This window comes from Physella acuta, unplaced genomic scaffold (assembly GCF_028476545.2).
Source record: "Physella acuta isolate Inbredline_101_S28 unplaced genomic scaffold, ASM2847654v3 ptg001333l, whole genome shotgun sequence".
Taxonomy (NCBI): Eukaryota; Metazoa; Mollusca; class Gastropoda; family Physidae; genus Physella; species Physella acuta.
In genome coordinates this window covers 119817-140656 of record NW_026732848.1, presented here as the reverse complement: position 1 = coordinate 140656, position 20840 = coordinate 119817, and the positions used below count along the sequence as shown (strand labels likewise).

At 33.6% G+C, this 20840-nt stretch overlaps 1 protein-coding gene across 1 annotated transcript in view; it reads left to right on the top strand.

Annotated features, from left to right (window-relative positions):
* LOC131958541 (reelin) overlaps window positions 1-20840 on the top strand; it is a 37599-nt gene that overhangs the window by 2671 nt on the left and 14088 nt on the right. The window contains exons 6-39 of the mRNA XM_059323627.1: window positions 35-131; window positions 971-1022; window positions 1394-1493; window positions 2353-3328; window positions 3634-3768; window positions 4081-4229; window positions 5015-5166; window positions 5404-5513; window positions 6041-6276; window positions 7096-7224; window positions 7368-7474; window positions 7625-7688; window positions 7921-8154; window positions 8696-8857; window positions 8979-9221; window positions 9444-9624; window positions 10252-10370; window positions 10691-10828; window positions 11399-11582; window positions 12102-12307; window positions 13185-13344; window positions 13438-13608; window positions 13887-14101; window positions 14545-14702; window positions 15409-15619; window positions 15888-16132; window positions 16421-16507; window positions 16896-17003; window positions 17165-17435; window positions 18027-18167; window positions 18498-18675; window positions 19243-19442; window positions 19875-20117; window positions 20320-20437. Of these exons, the coding sequence (XP_059179610.1) occupies window positions 35-131; window positions 971-1022; window positions 1394-1493; window positions 2353-3328; window positions 3634-3768; window positions 4081-4229; window positions 5015-5166; window positions 5404-5513; window positions 6041-6276; window positions 7096-7224; window positions 7368-7474; window positions 7625-7688; window positions 7921-8154; window positions 8696-8857; window positions 8979-9221; window positions 9444-9624; window positions 10252-10370; window positions 10691-10828; window positions 11399-11582; window positions 12102-12307; window positions 13185-13344; window positions 13438-13608; window positions 13887-14101; window positions 14545-14702; window positions 15409-15619; window positions 15888-16132; window positions 16421-16507; window positions 16896-17003; window positions 17165-17435; window positions 18027-18167; window positions 18498-18675; window positions 19243-19442; window positions 19875-20117; window positions 20320-20437 (6280 nt within the window). The remainder of the gene's footprint in view (window positions 1-34; window positions 132-970; window positions 1023-1393; window positions 1494-2352; window positions 3329-3633; window positions 3769-4080; window positions 4230-5014; window positions 5167-5403; window positions 5514-6040; window positions 6277-7095; window positions 7225-7367; window positions 7475-7624; window positions 7689-7920; window positions 8155-8695; window positions 8858-8978; window positions 9222-9443; window positions 9625-10251; window positions 10371-10690; window positions 10829-11398; window positions 11583-12101; window positions 12308-13184; window positions 13345-13437; window positions 13609-13886; window positions 14102-14544; window positions 14703-15408; window positions 15620-15887; window positions 16133-16420; window positions 16508-16895; window positions 17004-17164; window positions 17436-18026; window positions 18168-18497; window positions 18676-19242; window positions 19443-19874; window positions 20118-20319; window positions 20438-20840) is intronic.

Sequence of the window (20840 nt, the reverse complement as noted above, 5' to 3'; positions counted from 1 at the left end):
TGAATACTTTGCCACTTGTTCATAATATTGACAGGAGCTCACAAGAAGGTGCAAGATTAAGTTCTGAGTGTGGAAGTGTTGTACACGGACAAGCAGCAGTGTTCTGTGACAGTGATGGCCGAAGAGATCTTGTAAGTTTTACCTTACTGTGGAAATATGTGTGGTCAGTGTTTAACTAGGGACTTCCCAGTTATGCTGTGAGAGGGTTTCATCTTGAGTTCCACTACCAAACTGATATCCTATACTATACATAGGATAATGAATTGATACAGATCGCTTATGTTGTTTCATTATCAACATCCTGTTGCTTAAACAATTAACATAAAAAGTAAATATAGTTTAGCACAATATAATTTTAAAATAGTGCAATACCAGAGTCATTTGAGGTGTTAAACTAGATAAAAAATAATTTTAAGCCAATTCCATTACAAGGCTTTAAACCTTCGCTGTAATTACAACTCTGATTTCACAAGCTGTAGCGAAAATTGAAAGAATTTAAAATTCACACGTAGTTGTCCTTCATGACTCTTAATAAAAAGCACTAACAATTAGGTAAGAATCATCACATTATTACTTTATACCTGGTTGGGACGGTGGTCAGGTGGTAGAGAGCTCAACTGCTAACCCGAAGGTCTGAGTTCAGATCTCAATTCAGGGCATCTCGGAATCCACCTTGTTCTGATCGGTACCTAACTAGTGTTAGTGAAAGGAAAGGCAGGTGAACATAATGCTGATCACACCATCACTTCATATGCCGAGGTCAAGAAACATATTATGAACTCTACTCCATTGCCCTATGGATTTTTAGGTCGGGATGGGGAACTTAACATTACTTTTTTACCCTTTTGTTTTCTGTTAAAATTCTTATAAACAGCTGTTTCAATTCCATATAGCCTACTTATTATGTTGCAGGTGTGTTCAAAATAACAAATGTTATTTATTCATTTATTTAGTGAACTTATACTTTCAGGTGACTGTTCCATTGAATTTAACTTCAGCACGTGTTCTGCAATTTTCTATCGGTAACTGTATTTCTCTTTATTATGACTATATATGTAGCCTATATGTGGACTACTACTGATTATGGAAAAATAGAAAGTATTATTTATAGGAAAAACTGAAGAAAAAAGTTTTCTTTTCAATTTACGACTTCATTAGAATTAATAATAGAAAAAAAATTTCAAAAGGGTAAACATTACATTTACAGTTGTGGTACTTGTTCCTTTTATTTTTTGACAGTTTTTAATTTACAACAAAATGACGTAGCTTGAATAGTTCCAATTATATTATGCATTTTAATTATAATTAGGCTCATATAGTTTCTTTCAAAACTCCATTCACCACACAAATTACATGAGACTGTACAATTAAAAACCACAATTGTCCATTACAGGAGGGGGAAAATGTAGATCAAACCCACTAGAAGATCAGGAGATAGTTGTAAGCTATGGAACAGATGACTGCACTCAGTGGACAGCATTTGATAAAATCAGGTTTGTAGAATGCTAGATTCTTTTTGTTTAAGGTAAATCAGCTCATTAATTTTATTTATACGTTCTCCCAGTGACTTATTTTTCACTTGGGTAAGTATTTACTAGTGAATGCATAAATTCTTTTTGTGCCATTGTGTGGTAATTTTAACCTAACACAAGTTATCTATCAGTAATTTAATTTCTGTTAATCCTGACCAGTGAATGTTTAAACCTGTTTGATCATTTATCTGCTGCATTTGCTGTGAAAATAAGTTTATGGGTAAAAATTTAATATCCCTTTCAGTTCTTAATTGTAATGTAGGACTGGATTTCCTCCAACACAATTAATTATTATCTGCCAACATGTTATGCGCCATATAGATCTCAGCCTTCTTTCTTTTTTCTTGATATGCTTTCATAGCCTTTAATCCACCCAAGAACAAAGTCAGCAGTTGTTTGATTTTGTAGTTTCCTCTCCTAGATGGGTTGCTGTCACCAGTTGTTGAGCCTCATCTGTTGGGGGGGGGGGGGGGGATCTAACTCAGAACTCATTTCTACAAACCTCTCAGTTCTTAAATAACAGTTATATGAAAATACCATTTAAGAAAAATACTATTTTGGACTTGATGGACAATATGACAGATGAAGCTTAGTTCATCTGTTAAATAGCCTTGCTGTATGAAAATATTGTGTGATCAACACTATTACTATTCTCCAACTGAAGTCATTCACACATCAGGGTTGGGTTTACATGAACAGGGCCTATATTCTCAAACCTGTGAACCAAACTCAAGACCTTTAGGCTAGCAGTTATGTGTTTTATCACTACCATTCCATCCAATTTCTTAAATTAACCTACACTAATTTTTTTTTATCACAGAGCTCCAATCTCAGATACTCCAGAAGTCCACATCGTCGGCCTACCACTTCCAGCTCGGACATCAAATGTTTGCCTCAAGTTTTTCCAGCAGCCCAATTCACGCAAGAATCTTCAGTCAGATTCCCACTCCGCAATATTGGATGCCAAACATTCATCTAAAGATCCTGGTCACTCAACATTGGGTTATAAACCAACAACAAAATATACACCAACATTGGGCTCTACTAAAACAACAAAAGATGCTAGAACTTCAACATTGGGCACTACAGCTAGTTCTTCAACATTGGGCACTACAACTAGTGCTTCAACATTGGGCACTACAACTAGTGCTTCAACATTGGGCACTACACCCAGTACTTCAACATTGGGCACTACACCTAGTACTTCAACATTGGGCTCTACACTTAGAACTTCAACATTGGGCACTACAACTAGTACTTCAACATTGGGCTCTACAGCTAGTACTTCAACATTGGGCTCTACAGCTAGTACTTCAACATTGGGCACTACACCTAGTACTTCAACAATGGGCGCTACACCTAGTACTTCAACATTGGGTTCCACAGATAGTACTTCAACAATGGGCACTACACCTAGTACTTCAACAATGGGCACTACACCTAGTACTTCAACATTGGGCACTACACCTAGTACTTCAACATTAGGCTCTTCAGCTAGTACGTCAACATTGGGCTCTACAGCTAGTACTTCAACATTGGGCTCTACAGCTAGTACTTCAACAATGGGGACTACACCTAGTACTTCAACTTATGCCTTAACACAAGCATCAAATGATACTGACCTGTTTACAGAAACATTCACAAATATCACAGCAGATCCTGATTCCAAACCATGGAACTCCACTCAAATAGTTCCTGAATATGAGCCATTAACTTCTACAGAAAAAGACATAGTTACAACAGATTATTTTGGCCTTGTTTATCCAAATGATGAACCTCAAGATGATATTATTCTAGTAAGGCAAAAATAACTATCTTTTTACATTTTTACATTAGTTTAAAGTAAAACATACTGTATCAAAACTAATTAGTCAAAATTTAAACCTCATCAGAATGTAAGATGACATTGCCAGTTATTCTACCATAGATCATTCTCTAGATATCATATCACAAATACTGGGCTATAGAAAATAACTTGTCATTTATTTTCTATGTACCATACCACAAATATTGGGCATAAGATTATTACATGTCATTTATTTTCTAGTTACCCTACCACAAATGTTGGGCAAAAGATTATTACATGTCATTTATTTTTTAGGTACCCTACCACAAATGTTGGGCTATAGATCATATTGTTGTCGTAAACACAGCCAACCCCCCAAGTGAGGTTCGAGAAAACTTTGATCCCATTAACCCCAGCAACTGGATTTTTTTCCCAGGAGCACAGATTGAGGTTTGTGTCATAATCTTATTCATTCTGTCCTGTTGCTGTTTGATAATTGTAGAAGTTATAATAGAATATGTTGGATTAATTTCAGGCTTTCAATATTGCCTTGAACTAATTATACACATTATATATATTTTTGAATAATTGTACACATCCTATATGACATTTTTGACTAATTGTCCAAATACAACATGATATATATCTACTTTTTCAGTTTTGAAATACAGATCTAGTTTTTTTTTACCTTTTTTTGGTGACATTGCAACTTAATATGAATTTTAAAAATTGACTGAGATTTTTAAAATCTTATTCTTTTAGCATCAGTGTCAATCTCATGGCAACGCACTTGTATTTGGAGACAGAAATCAGACCACAACCTATGCAGTTACCAGAGAGCTTAACTTTGATGTTACAGATGTTAGGAAAGATGCAAGTTTATTTGTGGATTTCTCTAATGGGATATCTAGGTAAAATATAGCTTTTATAATTTATGTTTTAGCCTTGAAAACTCATCATTTCATAGTACATGAAATTGTTATCTATTAAGTATTAAGAAGTGATAATTCTTCTATCATTCCACTAACATAGGCTGCCTACATGAGCATGTCAGGAAACTCTGTACTGGTGTAGTTACTTTAACCGTCCACATTATAAATCCATCTTTCTTTCTGTCCCTTAACAAGTCGTGTCTCCAATGTTTTCAAATTTTTCTTTACATTGAACGTTTAGTTTATGAATAAAATACTAACAGTTTTTAATACAAATAATAAAGGACCATAACGATTCAATTTTCAAATAAAATTTAGGGTATATAAAAAATAATAAGAATTACAATATCTAGCGATTTATGAACAAATGAATGATTTAGACTTGATTCTTGGTCTGAATATCATGAGAAGAGTCAAGTGATAAAACAAACCAATACTAACACTATCATCTGAGTTTGGTTCTTTGCCTTAAGTCAATAGGATGTCCCGCAGTTTACTTAACTTCCATAATTTTTTTCTTTTTACTTGATGATAAAATGCAACATAAAAAAATTCTAATTAAATTAAACACAAGAAAATATTCTTAATTGATTTGGTTCATAAATAGCAGAAGTCATGTTACATCTTCTTAATGTAATCTGAATTGCTCATATACCTTTTGTTTAATTTATAACTTTAAAAAAGAAAATATTAATTGATCACTTAATGTTAAAAAAACACCAAAAAAAACTCTTCACTTATTAAAATTGTTTTCATATTTTTAGTCTTAAAGTGGATAATGGCCATGTTGGAACAGAATGTGGGATTGTTAAGGAGGGCAAATCACTGATATTTAATGGCAAGAAGAAACGTCAAGTGTGCACAAGCAAATTTGACCTCAGAGATGTTTCTACTGTGCGCTTCTACTTTCAGTATGGTGAGTTATTAGGCATCTATTGTTTTACCTATTATGCATGCTAAGATGTAGACAAAAACTTAATTACTATAAATATTTTTTTTTAATTTGTTTAAATTTTTCCTCATAATTTTTGTAAATTGGTTTAAATTTTTATTTAAATTGACGGATCTAATTGTTTTCTTGTCTAACTTGCTTTTTATTTTACATTATTTACAATCTCTTTCACCTAATCTACAAATCAATTTTCTGTTTCAGGTGGAAATATCTGCCACAGCAGTGCCAAAAGTCCCCCTGTGCTTATGTACCTTCAAGATGAGGATGAGCACACTCTTGTTATAAGAAATCTTGAAGCTGAGTTTTTTCAGGTGATTGGCGAGTTTATTTTAAACTTGACAATTACTATTACATACATATTGTATAAAAAGTATATGAAATAATAGAAATAAAGATCATTTTGAATGCTATACCTATGTTAATATTTTAATTAGTCATAAAAATAATGCCACAAATTTAAATGAACTAAGTTTAACATTTGATGTTGAAATGTTTTGTAAACGTATTACTTTCTATTAAAGCTGGTATCTTTTTTTCTTGTACACGGGATTAATTGTTAAAATATTTAACTTATTAGAAAATTAAGACCTTGGTGATGATTCGCTATTTGAAGAAAACTGTACAGGAGTCAAGATATGCAACATAGCTCATATTTTGTAATTCTTAAAAATAACACTGACTCAAATAAAGTTAACTATGGGGTTGTTTTTTGTTTTGTTTTTATTTGGGGGGAGGGGTTGTTTTAACCTCAGATTTAACCTGTTTAAATAGGCGGGATAAAGATTAAAAATTATAGGACATCATTTATAAGTGGCCTTATTGATCTTTATATTTACAGGTCCCACAACTAGTGTCCTATCCAGTTGTAAACGTGACTACTCACAAGAAGAGCCACGGCAAGGTTTCCCTCTGCCTGCTGCAAAAATCCAGTGGGGGTGTGGACATGGATGTCTGGGCTATTGATGATTTAACACTACTTCCCCTGCTTCCTAAAGAGTCCAAGGAAGATGGGGATAAAGTGCTGCAGGCTACTGTCAACCTGCAGTGTGGCAAGGAAGCAGAAAAACAAACTAGGTATGGTACAGAAGATTTTTTAAAAATGTATTTTAATATAAATAAGAAATTCTACGTTTTACTTACAAGTATATAAATAGGAAACCTTTTTTCTTTAAAACTACCACAGTGTATTTTTAAGGAACATTCAAAGAACAATAATAACATTATGTCACTGTTTTCATTTGAAATAAAGGAATAAAAACTTTCAGTAAAAAATGGATTCTGTGTGCCCAAATAATAAAGAATTGATCAGCTAGTCATAAAGTCAGATCTATACCTACACAAGTGTAAATAGCTCTGAATACACTCTATATGTTTATTGTGTAAATCAATTCTTATTTGATTTTGTCATGTTTACATTAAAATCTCTTTATTTGTATTCTTATATAATATTTTAATTAAAATATAATTTCTTAAATTGTTTATTTTTTAAATAGTAATAAACCGCATCTTACTTACCATCTTTTTTAAATGTTAAGACAAAAATTTTGACATAACATTTCTTAAATAATTTAATGTTAGTTTTGGTAGTATTAAAATGCAGACATTATTGTCTTCACCTGTTTAGTGTCAAAAACCATTTTTTTTAATTGTTTAGTGTCATAGCTTAAATTTTCCAACTGTTTAGTGTCATAGCTTAAATTTTCCAACTGTTTAGAGTCATAGTTTATATTTTCCAACTGTTTAGTATCATAGTTTATATTTTACAACTGTTTAGTGTCATAGTTTATATTTTCCAACTGTTTAGTGTCCTAATTTATATTTTCAATTGTTTAGAATCATAGTTTATATTTTCCAACTGTTTAGTGTCCTTCCAACTGTTTTTCTGCTCTTTAGTGTCAGCTTTGAGTTCAGTACAGACCATGGGGCCAGCTGGAATGAGTTCTATGTTCCTTGTTTACCTTCAACATGCAGTGGTCACCACCAGTCATTGTCCTCTTTAGTTACAGCTAAAGAACTTTCAGGGTGAGTGCCTTTCTTGGTTTATTAATTTATTAATGAAAGATAACAACTTTGCTATGTGTTTTTTAGTTAACTTTTAATATCAGAAATATGTCTACAACTATATTCCTTATCAACCAGATTTATAACTGTTATTTGTTCAACAGGTGGAACAGGATAACATTACCTGTGCCATATGCTGCTCAAACTCCTAATACAAGGTTCAGAGCTATTTACGTCGGAGATGTGCCTTCACCATGGGCTATAGATGATGGTAAGATTTCAATCTGTAATAGTGGTTGTAGTATGCTTTTATTTGCTTTTGTTCAGTGAAGTATCAAATTATTTTCATAGTTACAAAATTATTATTATTAGTAAGGTATTGTTATGCAGTTAGTTACATTTTTCATTTGTAAAATTTCAGTATTCATTGGTTCTTGTAACAAATGGTGTAATGGACATGGCAACTGTATTGAAAGTGGTTGTAGGTAAGACAAGTTTCCAAACAAAATGGTACATTAGGGAGAAAAAAGTTTTTTCTTTTTAGATCTTCTGATAGATTTTTTTTTGTCTGTTGATTTTTTTAGACAACATGAAGTATTTTAATTTATATTTAAAGCATCATCATAATATTTAATGATAATCAATTTTTTTAAAGTCATATTCTAGCATTTGTAATTAAACTAAAATGTTTTTCCCCAAATTTTTCATGATTTGTAGCTGTGACTTTGGTTATGAGGGAGACGCATGCGAGAAGTCTGTGATACCAGTCATCTCGTCATTCCAAGAAAACTTTGAGGACCCATCAGTGACTACAACATCATCTCTGATTGACAGCTCAGGAGGTTCTGTAGGCTACCAGTGTGGGGTGGTATCCTCAGGAAAAGCCTTGGTCTTCAACAAGGGAGGAGTCAGAAGTTTGACAACCACAGAAATTAACTCCACCTCCATAGGGTAAGTTTTCAGAGTTAAACTTTTGATTTTATGTCAGAAAACAATTAAGATTTCTTTTAAGATTAAATGATAAGTAACTAACATACCCTTCATACCATATAGTCTTTGGGACAATTCATTTGCTTCTCTGACCAAAATGTTTGAAGGGATAGTATGTTCAGCACTTTACCCTGCCACCTTTACTCTCCATGATAGAAGTCAGGTACACATCGGAGTAGCAAGGACTTTTAATGTCACAGAATATTCTTTATTTTGTTATTTTAAAGTATTGGAGGAATGGATTTTCCTTTACAAATCTTACATGTTGCTGATGATCAAAATAGGCTCTTTCTGAATATTGAGGAATAAATATTTTTAATTAAAACTAATAAAACAAATTAGGAACTGTATGTTTGAGCTACTTTGATAGATGTTTCAGGTTTTAAAGATAAGCTTAAAATTACGTTAAAAAATTATTTTACTCAAACACCGGAGAATATTTTTTTTAAAGATTTTTTTTCTAATGTTTAACAAAAAAGTTTGTGTTCATCTTCCTTTGTAGATCTGTACAGTTTACCCTTAGAATTGGAAGTCAATCTGTTATGTCCAGCTGTCCACCACCAGATGCTCCATGGGAAAATGTGCTTCTGGAATACTCCTGCAATGGAGGAATAAGCTGGTCCTTGCTTTCAGAATTCCAAATAGCTAATTTCCAACAGCCAAGGTTTGACTTATGCCATGCGTGAAATATATAGTTGTAAAATTATTTTTTTAATTTACGGTTGTTTATTTTTATTATGATTTCAATATTCCATTACTAAAAGAGCTTGTTTTACTTCAAACAGATCCGCCTCCATATCCCTCCCCAAAGATGCCCGACAAAATCTGTGTCAGTTTCGCTGGAGGCAGCCCAAGCACTCAGGATTTGGGAAGGATGTTTGGGCCATTGATGACATTGTTTTTAACAGAGATATGACATCCAACCTGCTTGCTGTTGAAATGATGGACCTGCCAGAGATTGATAGCAGACTCACAACCAACCTTGGGAAATTAGTGGACAGTTTCTGTGGTAGAATGAGAAGTGTCACGTATGTATAGTTTCATGATTAGTTTGTATTCTTTATCTGTAGGTAAAGTACATGGCTCTTATATTAAATTTAACAATTATATATATATATATATATATATATATATATATATATATATATATATATATATATAGGCCTTCTTATAGACAACACTGGGCATCACATGTAGTCAAACATAAATATTCAATTATTACTCAGTATGTATTTAAATTTGCTATTCAGTTTTTCCAACAAGACAAGAAATGGTGAGCCCCGTTCTCTGGTGTCCAAGGACATGCGGGTTGGACCAGGCTACATAGCACAGTTTGATCTTGTTATGGGATGTGGTGTGCCATACACACCTGGTCTTGACAACCAAGTGTATTTTCAGTATTCTGTTGACCATGGCATCAGTTGGCATCTGGTAAAGACTGTCTTTAGTGTTGTGTTTCATATTACAATATTACATGTCAACTGCGTAGCTAGAGTTATTGGCAATGGTATTTTTCAAGATAGACATAAATGCTAAATGTAATGGGACTGAAATAAGTGTAAAAAGATTACCAGCTCTGCTCTGATAAAATGTTGTAGGCTTCTCTCCAGCTCCATTCCAGAAATACAGAATTTTGAAACAATTATTCTAGCTCTGCTGTGATTAAATTTTTGTTGGCTTCACTTTATTTTCATCCAAAAGAAAAATACAGAATTTCAAAACAATTATTCTAGCTCTGCCCTGATCAAATTTTTTTGACTTCAGTTTGTATAAAATACAGAATTTCAAAAATTATTAATCTTGTTTAGTTATGATCAAATTTTTGTTGCCTTCACTTTAACTGTATCCCAAAAAAAAAAAATACAGAATTTCAAAACAATTATTCTAGCACTTTTAAGATCAAATTTTTGTTAGCTTCACTTGAGTATGCTTGTAAATTTAAATCGTGTTAGATTTTTAGCTCAACCTGGCAGCCTATTTAAGCTGTTGCTGGTAACTTACACTATTAATATTTTAAAATCTTAACCATAACAATAAAATGCGCCAACATATATACAGGTTGAAGACCCCTGTCTCCCCCCAGATGTGTGCGACACCTACCGACCTGGCACCATCTACCACCATTCTCAGTTTGACCACTGGGACACAATAACCATTGTTCTCTCACCTGATATTTGGTACACTCTTGCTTTACTTTTAGAAGTAAAAAAAAAAAAAAAAAAATGATTGAATTCATTTTTACAATATATTTTTTAACCTTATTACAGTCTGTTCTTTTATTTACAGTAGTATTTAGAAACTAAAATAAGGATAAAGTTTAACACTGAAAATTGTTTAGTTTTAAGATATTTAGAGTTTTGTAATGTTTGGTATAAAGTTTTCTTTTTAAAAAATTACAAATTAATTATGATAGAAGGTTGTAATGGGCTGAGCTATATTGAATACAAACTGTCTGAATCAACAAATACAATTTTTTTAAACCAATGTGCATCCTCAGGAGTCAACAAACCAAATTTCGCTGGATGCAGCCTGATTGGTCTGAAACTGATGTTTGGGGATTGAACAGAATCTATGTTGGCTATCCCTGTCCTGAGCTCTGCAATGGTCATGGTATATGCCATTCAGGTACCTGTAGGTAGGTTTTAATTTGTTTCCCATTTCCATTATGATGTGTTACTCTTTTTGTTTGGTTTTACAGCAACTTTTCAATAGCAATATTAAAATCTTTAATTACTCACCACCAGCAAATTTTGCTAAAATTAGATTTTTTTTTAAAGTTTTAAAAAAATATAATTTTAGTTGTAGAATTCATTTTCCATTGTGTTGCTTTAATGTTTTTTTCTTAATACTCATTAGTTGTAATAAAAGCGTTCGTAATTCTAGGAGAAAGGTCTTGATCTGTTTTACTGGTAACTATTTTTTGCACAGAGATCCATATCACATTTTTGTTTTACTTTGTAGATGTTTTGATGGCTTCATTGGTGAAACCTTTAACCAATAATGTTTTGATGGCTTTATGAGAAACATTCAACCGATACATTGCACGCTATGTTTTTTAACTTTGCAGATGTTTTGATGGCTTTATTGGAGAAACATTCAACCGATACATTACACGTTATGTTTTTTAACTTTGCAGATATTTTGATGGCTTTATTGGAGAAGCATTCAACTGATACATTACACGTTATGCTTTTTTACTTTGCAGATGTTTTGATGGCTTTATTGGTGAAACATGTAAACCCAAGTCTCAGATGAACTCCAGCATCCGTGCTGATTTTGGCCACAGATATAAACCTCAGAATGACTTCACCATAAGGGGTGGAAATGTGGTCAGAGCTGATGAAGGATGTGGCATTATCCTGTCAGGGGAAAGCTTGTACTTCTCACAGGTTCTGCATTCTACTTGTTCATTCTTTTTATTTTAACACTATTTCCTAATATCAGTGAATATTTACACAATTTTACAAGATGTATAAGAGTGCAGATCAGCTGTTATTAGTCACTTAAAATTTTAAAAGCCATTTATTTCAATGTGCATAATTTAATAATAGAATATAAAAAAGTACCCTTTTAAACCTGGCGGTACATAAGGCATGTTAAGTAGAGTTCACCTGTTTCAGTGACTGGAATATGAAAGGATAGTGTGGTCAGCAATATGCCCAGCCGCCTTTACTTTCCTAATGTGTTTCAGGTACCCATCAGTGCTGGGCAGACTCAGGGACGTTCTACATACACAAATCCGGATTTGAACTCGAGACTTTCAGATTAGCAGTAAAATGCTTTACCATCTGACCACACCCACAAAATGTTAAACATTCCGTAGGCACACCACTTTGTTAATACAACAATAATAAAAAAATAAAATGGGACACACAACATAGAGAATAAACTACCTTTTTCCCCCTCAGGATGGTGTGAGAGAACTCCTGACCAAAAACTTAAACACAGAGGCAGCAGACTTTATCCAGTTCTACATCCAGATTGGAGGTGGGGGATCCAAGTGTAGGGGGGCTGATAAAAGAAAGGAGTCAGTTCTGCTTCGGTACACAACAAATGGGGGAATCACCTGGACACTGCTTGATGAATTACATCACATGGAACACAGAAAACCCACGTATGTGTTTTAAAGCCAGACTTAACATTAAATATCTAGTTTATCATGCTGGTAAATTTAGAATACCAATAATACACCACAAGGAACACCCACGTAGTTGTTTAAAAGCCTGACTTAACATTATCTTGTAGACCATGCTGGTATATTTACAATACATTCAATATACCACATTGAATACGTAGGTGTTTAAAAGCCAGATTTAACATTAAATGTCTTTGTAAACCGTGTCAGTATATTTAGAATATCTATAACGAGCCGACCTGCGGCATATCATACGCCGCTTTTAGTTGTTGTTTTTTCTACTTTTCAGTAATTCATAATTTGTGAATTCGACAGTACCAACGCTGCCACTGAAAATATTTCTTTAGAACACTATAAGTATCTCGTTAAGGACGATAACCCTCCCCCTCCTCCCCCCCTCCATTACAGTAAACTCCACTTAGTTACTCCCCCCCCCTACGTTTAAAATCGTTTCAAACTAAATTATCTGACCCTAATAGTCGTCACTAAACCCGGCTCTGTTTGTAACATTTAGAGTGAACCACAGCTCACCAGACCATGTAGGGGTGGGGGTGGTAGGGAGCGCGCTTACAGCTTGTTTTCTAGCGACTCCCTGAAGAGAATTATATATATAGATACCAATTTATAATAATTAAGTTGTCTATTCAAAACTTCATACTAGGTTGTGTGAAAACTCTTTTCTGGTTTTGATTAATCATTTATTGTAAAAAAAAAAGACTGTTTTTCTTATGCTCCTTACTTTTTAAAAATTCTAGTCTCACTGTGAAATCATTACCTGAAAACTGTAAAGTAAATAGATAATTGACAGAAAAATACTTTAACTACTGTATGTTCTGTTGAATTTTTGTGTGTCCAGGTTTGTGCATATAGAACTTCCAGCAGCCTCCAAATCCCCCAACACACAGTTTCAGTGGTGGCAGCCTGCCCATTCAGGTGCAGGCAATGACCAGTGGGCAGTGGATGAAATTCTTATTGGGAGCTACAAGAATTTAAGAACACTTGAAGATGATTTCGAGGTAGTTACTACACTGTGAAATAAAAAATGATAGACAATAATTCACTTTCGTGTTCTTTTTTTTTGAACTTGTAAACATATTGAATGTCCTTAGGATTATTTGGAACCAATGCTATTTGACCAATGGCGACTGATAACTGAAGGAACCAATGGGAAATACTGTAGGTCCACAAACCCTTCTCTTGTAATGACCAATCAGGTGAATGATAAGATAGCTGTGACCAATGACGTTCACCTTCAACCTGGGGATGTCATTCAGTTCGAGGTAATTAACCATTACTGTATGTTCATATAATTCTGTATTAATTTGTTTTCAAATATTTCCTTTTCTTGACTATCCTATGGTTATCCTGTGGATAACATAGGTTATTTAGAGTTAGGTATTATTGGCTATGTGGCATTAAAAATGCTTCCCACCAGGGTGTTGAGTTACAAGTTTGTACCTGTTTATGTGTGCTTATTGAGTTTTTGGTATGTGTACCATATTTTAACTTTTTTCTCTTGTGTGCATTACTAAGGCAGTTTGCTTAAAAATCTACACAGATAAATGTTGACTGTGGCAAGATTTTCCGATGGGACCATCCAGTCATATTCCAGTTCAGCCATGACCAGGGTAAGACATGGAACCTGGTGGAGGATCCCTGCTACCTCCATCAGGACTGTGATGGTGACCTCACTGAGGGTAGCATCTACTACACTGGCACACATGGACAGTGGACCCTGGTTGTGATACCTGTCACGGAGAAAATTGCCATGCAGTAAGTAGAGACTTTACATTGATTACCTAACTTGTATTTAAATTTTTTAAACCTCTATGCTGTATTTTTTAAAATAGAAACAACAGCTGTAATGAGTAAGTTTTATCATGAGAACATAATAACACCTAAAATTTAGTGATACAGGCTGTTCTTTTATAACTTAGTTTAGATATCAAATTATTAGTTACATTTTTACATAATATCCGTTTGATATTATCCTCTATAATACTGTGAACCCTCTATAATACTGTGAACCCTCAGACGTACTTTAATTAATCATATCTCTAAAGTATGTTGTTTTTAATTTCCTGTTTTATCCTTACATTTATGAATTCTCAGCTAGAAAAATTGTTTAGACTCCAACAATATTTTTAAACAATTTCCAACAATATTTTAAACACTTTGCTCTCAGTCCTACAATATATTAAACACTATGTTGACAGTCCAACAATATTTCGCTGGATGCAGAGTGGGGGTGTGGATTACAGCTTTAGCATTGATAATCTGTACATGGGTCCACCTTGTACAGACAACTGTCACAACAGAGGTGTGTGCAAGAATGGTCAGTGTGAGTGCCTGGACACTCTCCAAGATGCGGCTGGTAGGTCTCTTATACTGCTTGTCAATTTTTATTTTATTTTATCGTAATACCTTTTTGGCTTTATATATTTATATGGACTAAGGTGATGATCTTAATATTGAGGATTAAGTTGATGATAATTTTGAAGTCTTATCAGTATTCAAAGATGAAATTTTATTTAATTTTTAAACATCATTTCTAAATTTTCTAAGTCAAAAATTTTTCATTGAAAATAAATAATTTCTTCTTCTTCTTCTTCTTCTTCGTTCTTAATTATTTGTGTTGAAGGGAATCGAGATTTATCTGCCAGTGGGTTTGACTCGAGACTTTGTTCGAATTTATCAACCATGAGCTTTTTGCCGACTCAACCACGCCTACAACACAATTAAGCGTTACGTGTCAATTGGTTATGTGCCATTGAGGCCATTGACTTCGATTTCAGCCTGCTTTTTCTTTTTGGATTTGCTTCCATAGCCTTTGTCCAACCAAGAACAAACTACAAGGCAGCAGTTGTTTAATTTTGGAGTTGTCTCTCCTAGAAGAGTGGCTGTCCCCAGCTAACGAGCCTCATCTGCCCGAGGGTTCGAACTCGAGACTTTTTGGTTTAGCAACCATGAGCTTTACCGACTCGACCACGCCGACCCCTTAAATAATTTAAAAACTGAAGTTAAAAGTATAAGATTGAATATTTTTAAAAACATCAGAGCTGGTACTTTGAATGTTCTAGGTGAAAACTGTGCAGCTGTCAACAACCCTCCACCTGGTATGCTTGACCGCTTCGACAACCGTAACATGCCCTCAATGGACTTTTGGGACAGAATAATTGGAGGACATCTGGGGAAACACTGTGGGGTGATTGACTATGACAACGCCTTGTATTTTGGTGGGGATGGCACCAGAGAAGCAAAGACAGTTCCCTTAAACACAACTCACAAAAGGTACTGTTTCATGAAAGTTTTAGTTTTATGGATTTTAGTTTGTATAATTTTAAAATTTTGTATAAAGTTTGTTTACACAAATGGTGTATTTATTCTGATTATTCATTTGCATTAGGGTTATTATCAATTATGAAACTAAACCTTAAGGCTTAGGTGTGGAGTAAAAATATTATTGAGGACAATAATGTATTTAAAATGTTTTGATATATCTAATATACACATACCCTTTCTTGTATATTTTATGTTACATAAAAAAATTAAATTTCAGGATTTTAGAGTTTTCTATCAAAATTGGAGGAGCTTTTAATTCTGAGACCTGCCGCCAACCAAGGAGCCGCAATGAAGCAGTTATAGTTGACTATTCAACGGATAATGGAATCACCTGGAAAGTGCTGAAGGTGGTTGAACCAACCTTTGAAGAAATTAAACCCAGTTCTGTGGTGATCAACCTACCGTCTGATGCTAGGAAAAACAGAACTGTCTTTAGGTTTTGGCAGCCTTTGGGTCTTGGAGGTAAACTGTTGCTTTGGGGTGTTTATTAGCTTATTTTCTACAATACATACATCTGTTCTTGTAAAAATTAGTACATGATTCACTATCTTTAATTTTTAAAATCTTTCCTTATTACTGCCTAGAATTTTATGGATAAAAAAATTTGATGTACAAACATTAGTTTGATGTTATTTCACTCTAACAATCCTATTAGTTTATTCATTTAGTAGTTTATTTATGACAATTTAAAAAAGTGTAATTAACAAGAGTTGCAGCTCTAGGTGAATTTTATACATGTCTCTGAATTAGAAATGCCCCGAGCTGAATGGGCTATAGACAGTGTACTGGTTGGTGTTAATGAGACAAGTCCAGCAGGTTTTGAGGATTCATTTTCAGGTAGTTTTTCTTTTTAAATTAAATTTGAAATTGCTATGTGAGGGTTGAATAACTCTCATGTTATATTTATCTGCCCAATTAATCATGGGATAATTTACATATCTGGGGAACCTCTTCCAGCACATTTATTAACCACATCAAGACTAGATAATTTCTAAAGAGTGGTTTTATGTTTTGTAGAGACAGCTGGGCATTGTTTGACCCATACATTTCATGTAAGTTGTGACAATGAAAACTGTCTGAAATGTGGGCTGTCAGATCTTGAAATAACCTTTTGCTTCAATTGTACTTGACATATTTTGTTACATAAATCATTATTCCTTTCTTCCATATCTACGACTAAAAATAATCCACAATCACATTGTTTGTTGTACTATTTCACCAACAGGGCCTGGACTTATGCCTGACCCCCACAACTGGTTTCTGGCAGATTCTGCTGTGCAAAGAGAAACTTGCAACTCTCAAAACAATGCACTGGAATTCAATAATAAAAAGGGTGAATATAAATTTTGCTGCAAATTTGAAGCAGGCATAGTTAAATGTGATTTGTTTAACTTTTTTATTTGTGAGCATTGTTTATTTTACTTTTTTTAATCATTGAGAAAAATAGTTTACTTTGTTAAAAAAAAACCTTAAACCACCTTATATATCTAACAGACAGACAACTAGCTGAAACCTGGGACTACCAAGTGACCCCTTCAACCTTCCTACAGTTTGATCTAGCTATGGACTGTGGCTCTCTCTCTGGGGACCTCTACAACATTAAACTTGACTACTCAACGGACCACGGTCAGACCTGGACACCAGTGGTCAACGAGTGCTTACCTCCTAACTTTGAATGCTCTGGCTACCACCTCAGCTCAGTCTACCCGTCTAACCAATTCTCTAACTGGACCAGAGTGACAGTCGCATTACCTGAGAAAGCAATGTAAGAGCTTATTGCTTGCTAATTGTTAATTGAAGACCACAGTTGTCCACTTTTTCTAATTCTGAGAAAAATTTAAAAAAAAACATTGGACAGCCATTGTTATTCCAGTATGGCTTGTTATTAAATATATTGTATATTGCCAAGGCAGTTGCATATAGTGTTCAGTAATAACTAAACACCTGTACAAAGAATTAGGAACTGGAGCACACCATTTTTTATTATGGACAACTCTTGTTTTTATTTACTCTTTGCCATTTGAAAATCCTTACACCTTAATCCTCCATTTATAGGTTGTTGTTTTTTTTTAATTAAAATTAATTTTACTAATGCTTGCTACTGCTCGTTAGTTGGACAAAAAAATGTAGCTGTTTTTATACATCATATTGTTTAATTCCCATGATAATCAGAGCAATTATTATACAGGAATGTTGTTATTCATGAACATAATTTTTTCATTATTTACTTTTTAATCCATTTAAAAATGAACACATATTTTGATTAAACTTTTTTGTCACAACCAATATCCATCAACCAAATTATGCTGGTGTTAAAAGTCTCAGTTGTCAAAATATTTTTGTATCAATGTTTCAGATCTCCTTCTACACGATTTCGCTGGCTAAGACCATCACCAGTTAAAGGGGGACCAATCTGGGCCCTGGATAATGTCTACCTGGGTGATAGCTGCCCTTGGTTGTGTTCAGGGCATGGAGTTTGTCACAATGGAACTTGCGTGTATGTGATTTTTTAGTATAGGAATAATCTGGACAGTGTTTGGCTTCCAATTTACCTCTCAGGGTGGAAATTGTAAATTAATTAAGTAATACAAATCCTGCTTAATCTTTTCTGTTTTAAAGTAACTGTTAGTTTTGAAAAAAACATTATAATATATTTAACAATTCAACTTAATAAAAGACCAGTTTCGTTACAAATTAGCTTTAAAAATTCAAACTTATCAATTTGTTTTATATTATGTATGACTGTTACAGATAATATTTATTTTTTAATTAAATAATTAATGTCTTTCTTCTGACATTTTTTAAAATAACTTTCCCATTACAATAGTTGTGATCCAGGATTTAGTGGGAAATTCTGTGTACCACATGACCCGCTCCCTATGACATTTCGTGATGATTTCAACTCTAAAAAATCTGATGAATCCATATGGAATGAGGTGTATGGAGGAAGCAACAGTGACATTTGTGACCCAGTAGTTAGTGGACGGTCATTCACATTTGATAAGGTTTGTTTTATTTCTTAAAAACTGTAAGTGCTTCTTCCAAAGTTGTTGTTTTTTTTGTATAAATTAGTGTACAATCTAGTTTTAAAAAGGAAAAAAATGTGAAAAACATCCTTTAAGCTTTTCATTATTCAGTGTTTGGGGAAGGAAAAAATTATACAATCTTTCAGTATATTTGTTAGCCTACTCTCCCTCACCCCTGTCTACCTTCCATTCCAGTGTGCCTGGAGAGAAGAAAATAAATCCATGAATAAATGTTAGTTTAATTTTGAAATGATTGCTTGATGAAGATTAATCACTAATTTGAGGCCTCTAGGTTAAACTGGGAGGGGGGTGGGAAGTTTTTTGTGGGTGAAAATTATTTGTTTGCTGCCCATACTGAAGCATGAAATAGGTGTAATATTTCTCTATTGGGTTAAAATGTAATGATAGACAATAAAAATAAATATTTGTAGTTTTTCTTTGAAAACATTTGTATCTTGGGATTAAAGTAATAATTGTTTTTCCATTTAAGCTAGTTTTATGCGTTCCTGTAGACTGAAAAGTAAATTCTATTTCTTTATATCACAGAAGGGATTGCGTGTTGCTGCAACAAAGGACATGGACACATCTATGCTGGTTTCAATGGAGTTTTACTTTAAATATGGCTGCGGATCAGAGGCCCCATTCTGGCCAAGAAACCAAAGTGTTCTCCTTCAATACTCCATTAATGGAGGTATTATCTGGAAACTTATCAAGGAGATTCATTTTTCTAACACATCACAGCCTAAGTGTGTACACAGTAATTCTTTTTTCTTGAGAATTATTTTTTTTATATAATAATGAGGCAGTTTTTTATGTTACATGATGTCAAGAACACTTGAAGATGATTTGGGAGTAGTTGCTGCACTTTCTGTGTGAAAAAAATAATAATACACATTACTTAATTTTTGTGCATTTTTTTTTAAACTGTAAACAAATAAGGCTGGTAAGTAGGTCACCAACCAGTTCTATGGCTCATGCAGGTTTTATTGAGCCTTAGAACTGGTTGGTGACCTACTTACCTGCCCTATTGTATTTCCTTAGGTCCATTAATATTTTTATATAGCTATGAGTTGTTTTTAGCTGGAATATATTTTATTCCTAAATTAGTATTTTTTTAAATTTATATATCATGACTTGAATTTTCACTTACTAAAACTATTATTATTTTTTTCTTGTAGATTCTATACCCTGTCTTTGCCGCTTGCTGCTAGACATAACGCAACTAGGTTCAGGTTTTGGCAGCCTGCTAATGGGGGAGAGCTTCACTCCATTTGGTCGGTGGATAACTTGTTTATTGGCACTATGGGGTCGAACCCCAACTCTCTGTTTGACAACTTTGATGCTGCTGACCAGCCTGATCCCATGTCCTGGACATTTGTTAATGATGGAGCGGTTGAGGAATATTGCTCCAGGCATAACCGGTATGTTTTTTCTTTTGCTTGTTAAATAATTTTACAATTTATTACCTATAAATTTTTATAAATTATATTTATTTATCTATTTCTTACAAAAGGCCTGAATGGAAACAAACCATTCTTACTTTAGTTTTAAAATAACAATATTTTTATATAATTGCTATTGTTTTAATGGAGAAAAAAGGAGAAATGAATTCTTCTTTCCAAGTCCTAGCACAGAGATCAAAGGGCAATCAGCCTTGGTGTTTAGCCACAATGAAGGGGGAGAACTTTCAGCCATTACATCAGACCTAGAGATTGGACCTATGTCTGTTTTACAGTTTGACGTAGGTCAAGTTTCAATACTAGAAAAGTACACTAACATACAAAATGCTTGTCTTATGTTGATTAAATATAGAATAATAAAACTTTGGATTATTAAAATCAGGTTAAACGATTTGACTCAACTTTGATAAAACAGTTATCATTTATTAGTAAAGTCAATACTCAAGCTTTTTATTATGTTTTAGCCTGGTTGTGTGTTTCACTAGTAATATTTCTTTCTGATATTTATTTATGATGGTTAACTCAGGGGTCTGCAACCTGCGAGCCCATGTGGCTCTTTTGATGTCCCAAATGCAGCTCTCCAGCTCCTTGCACAAATATTAATAGTTATATTATTTTATTTTCAAAATTCAAAACAGATATTACACTGTAAAGAAACACAACTTTAAAAAGGATAAAAACACT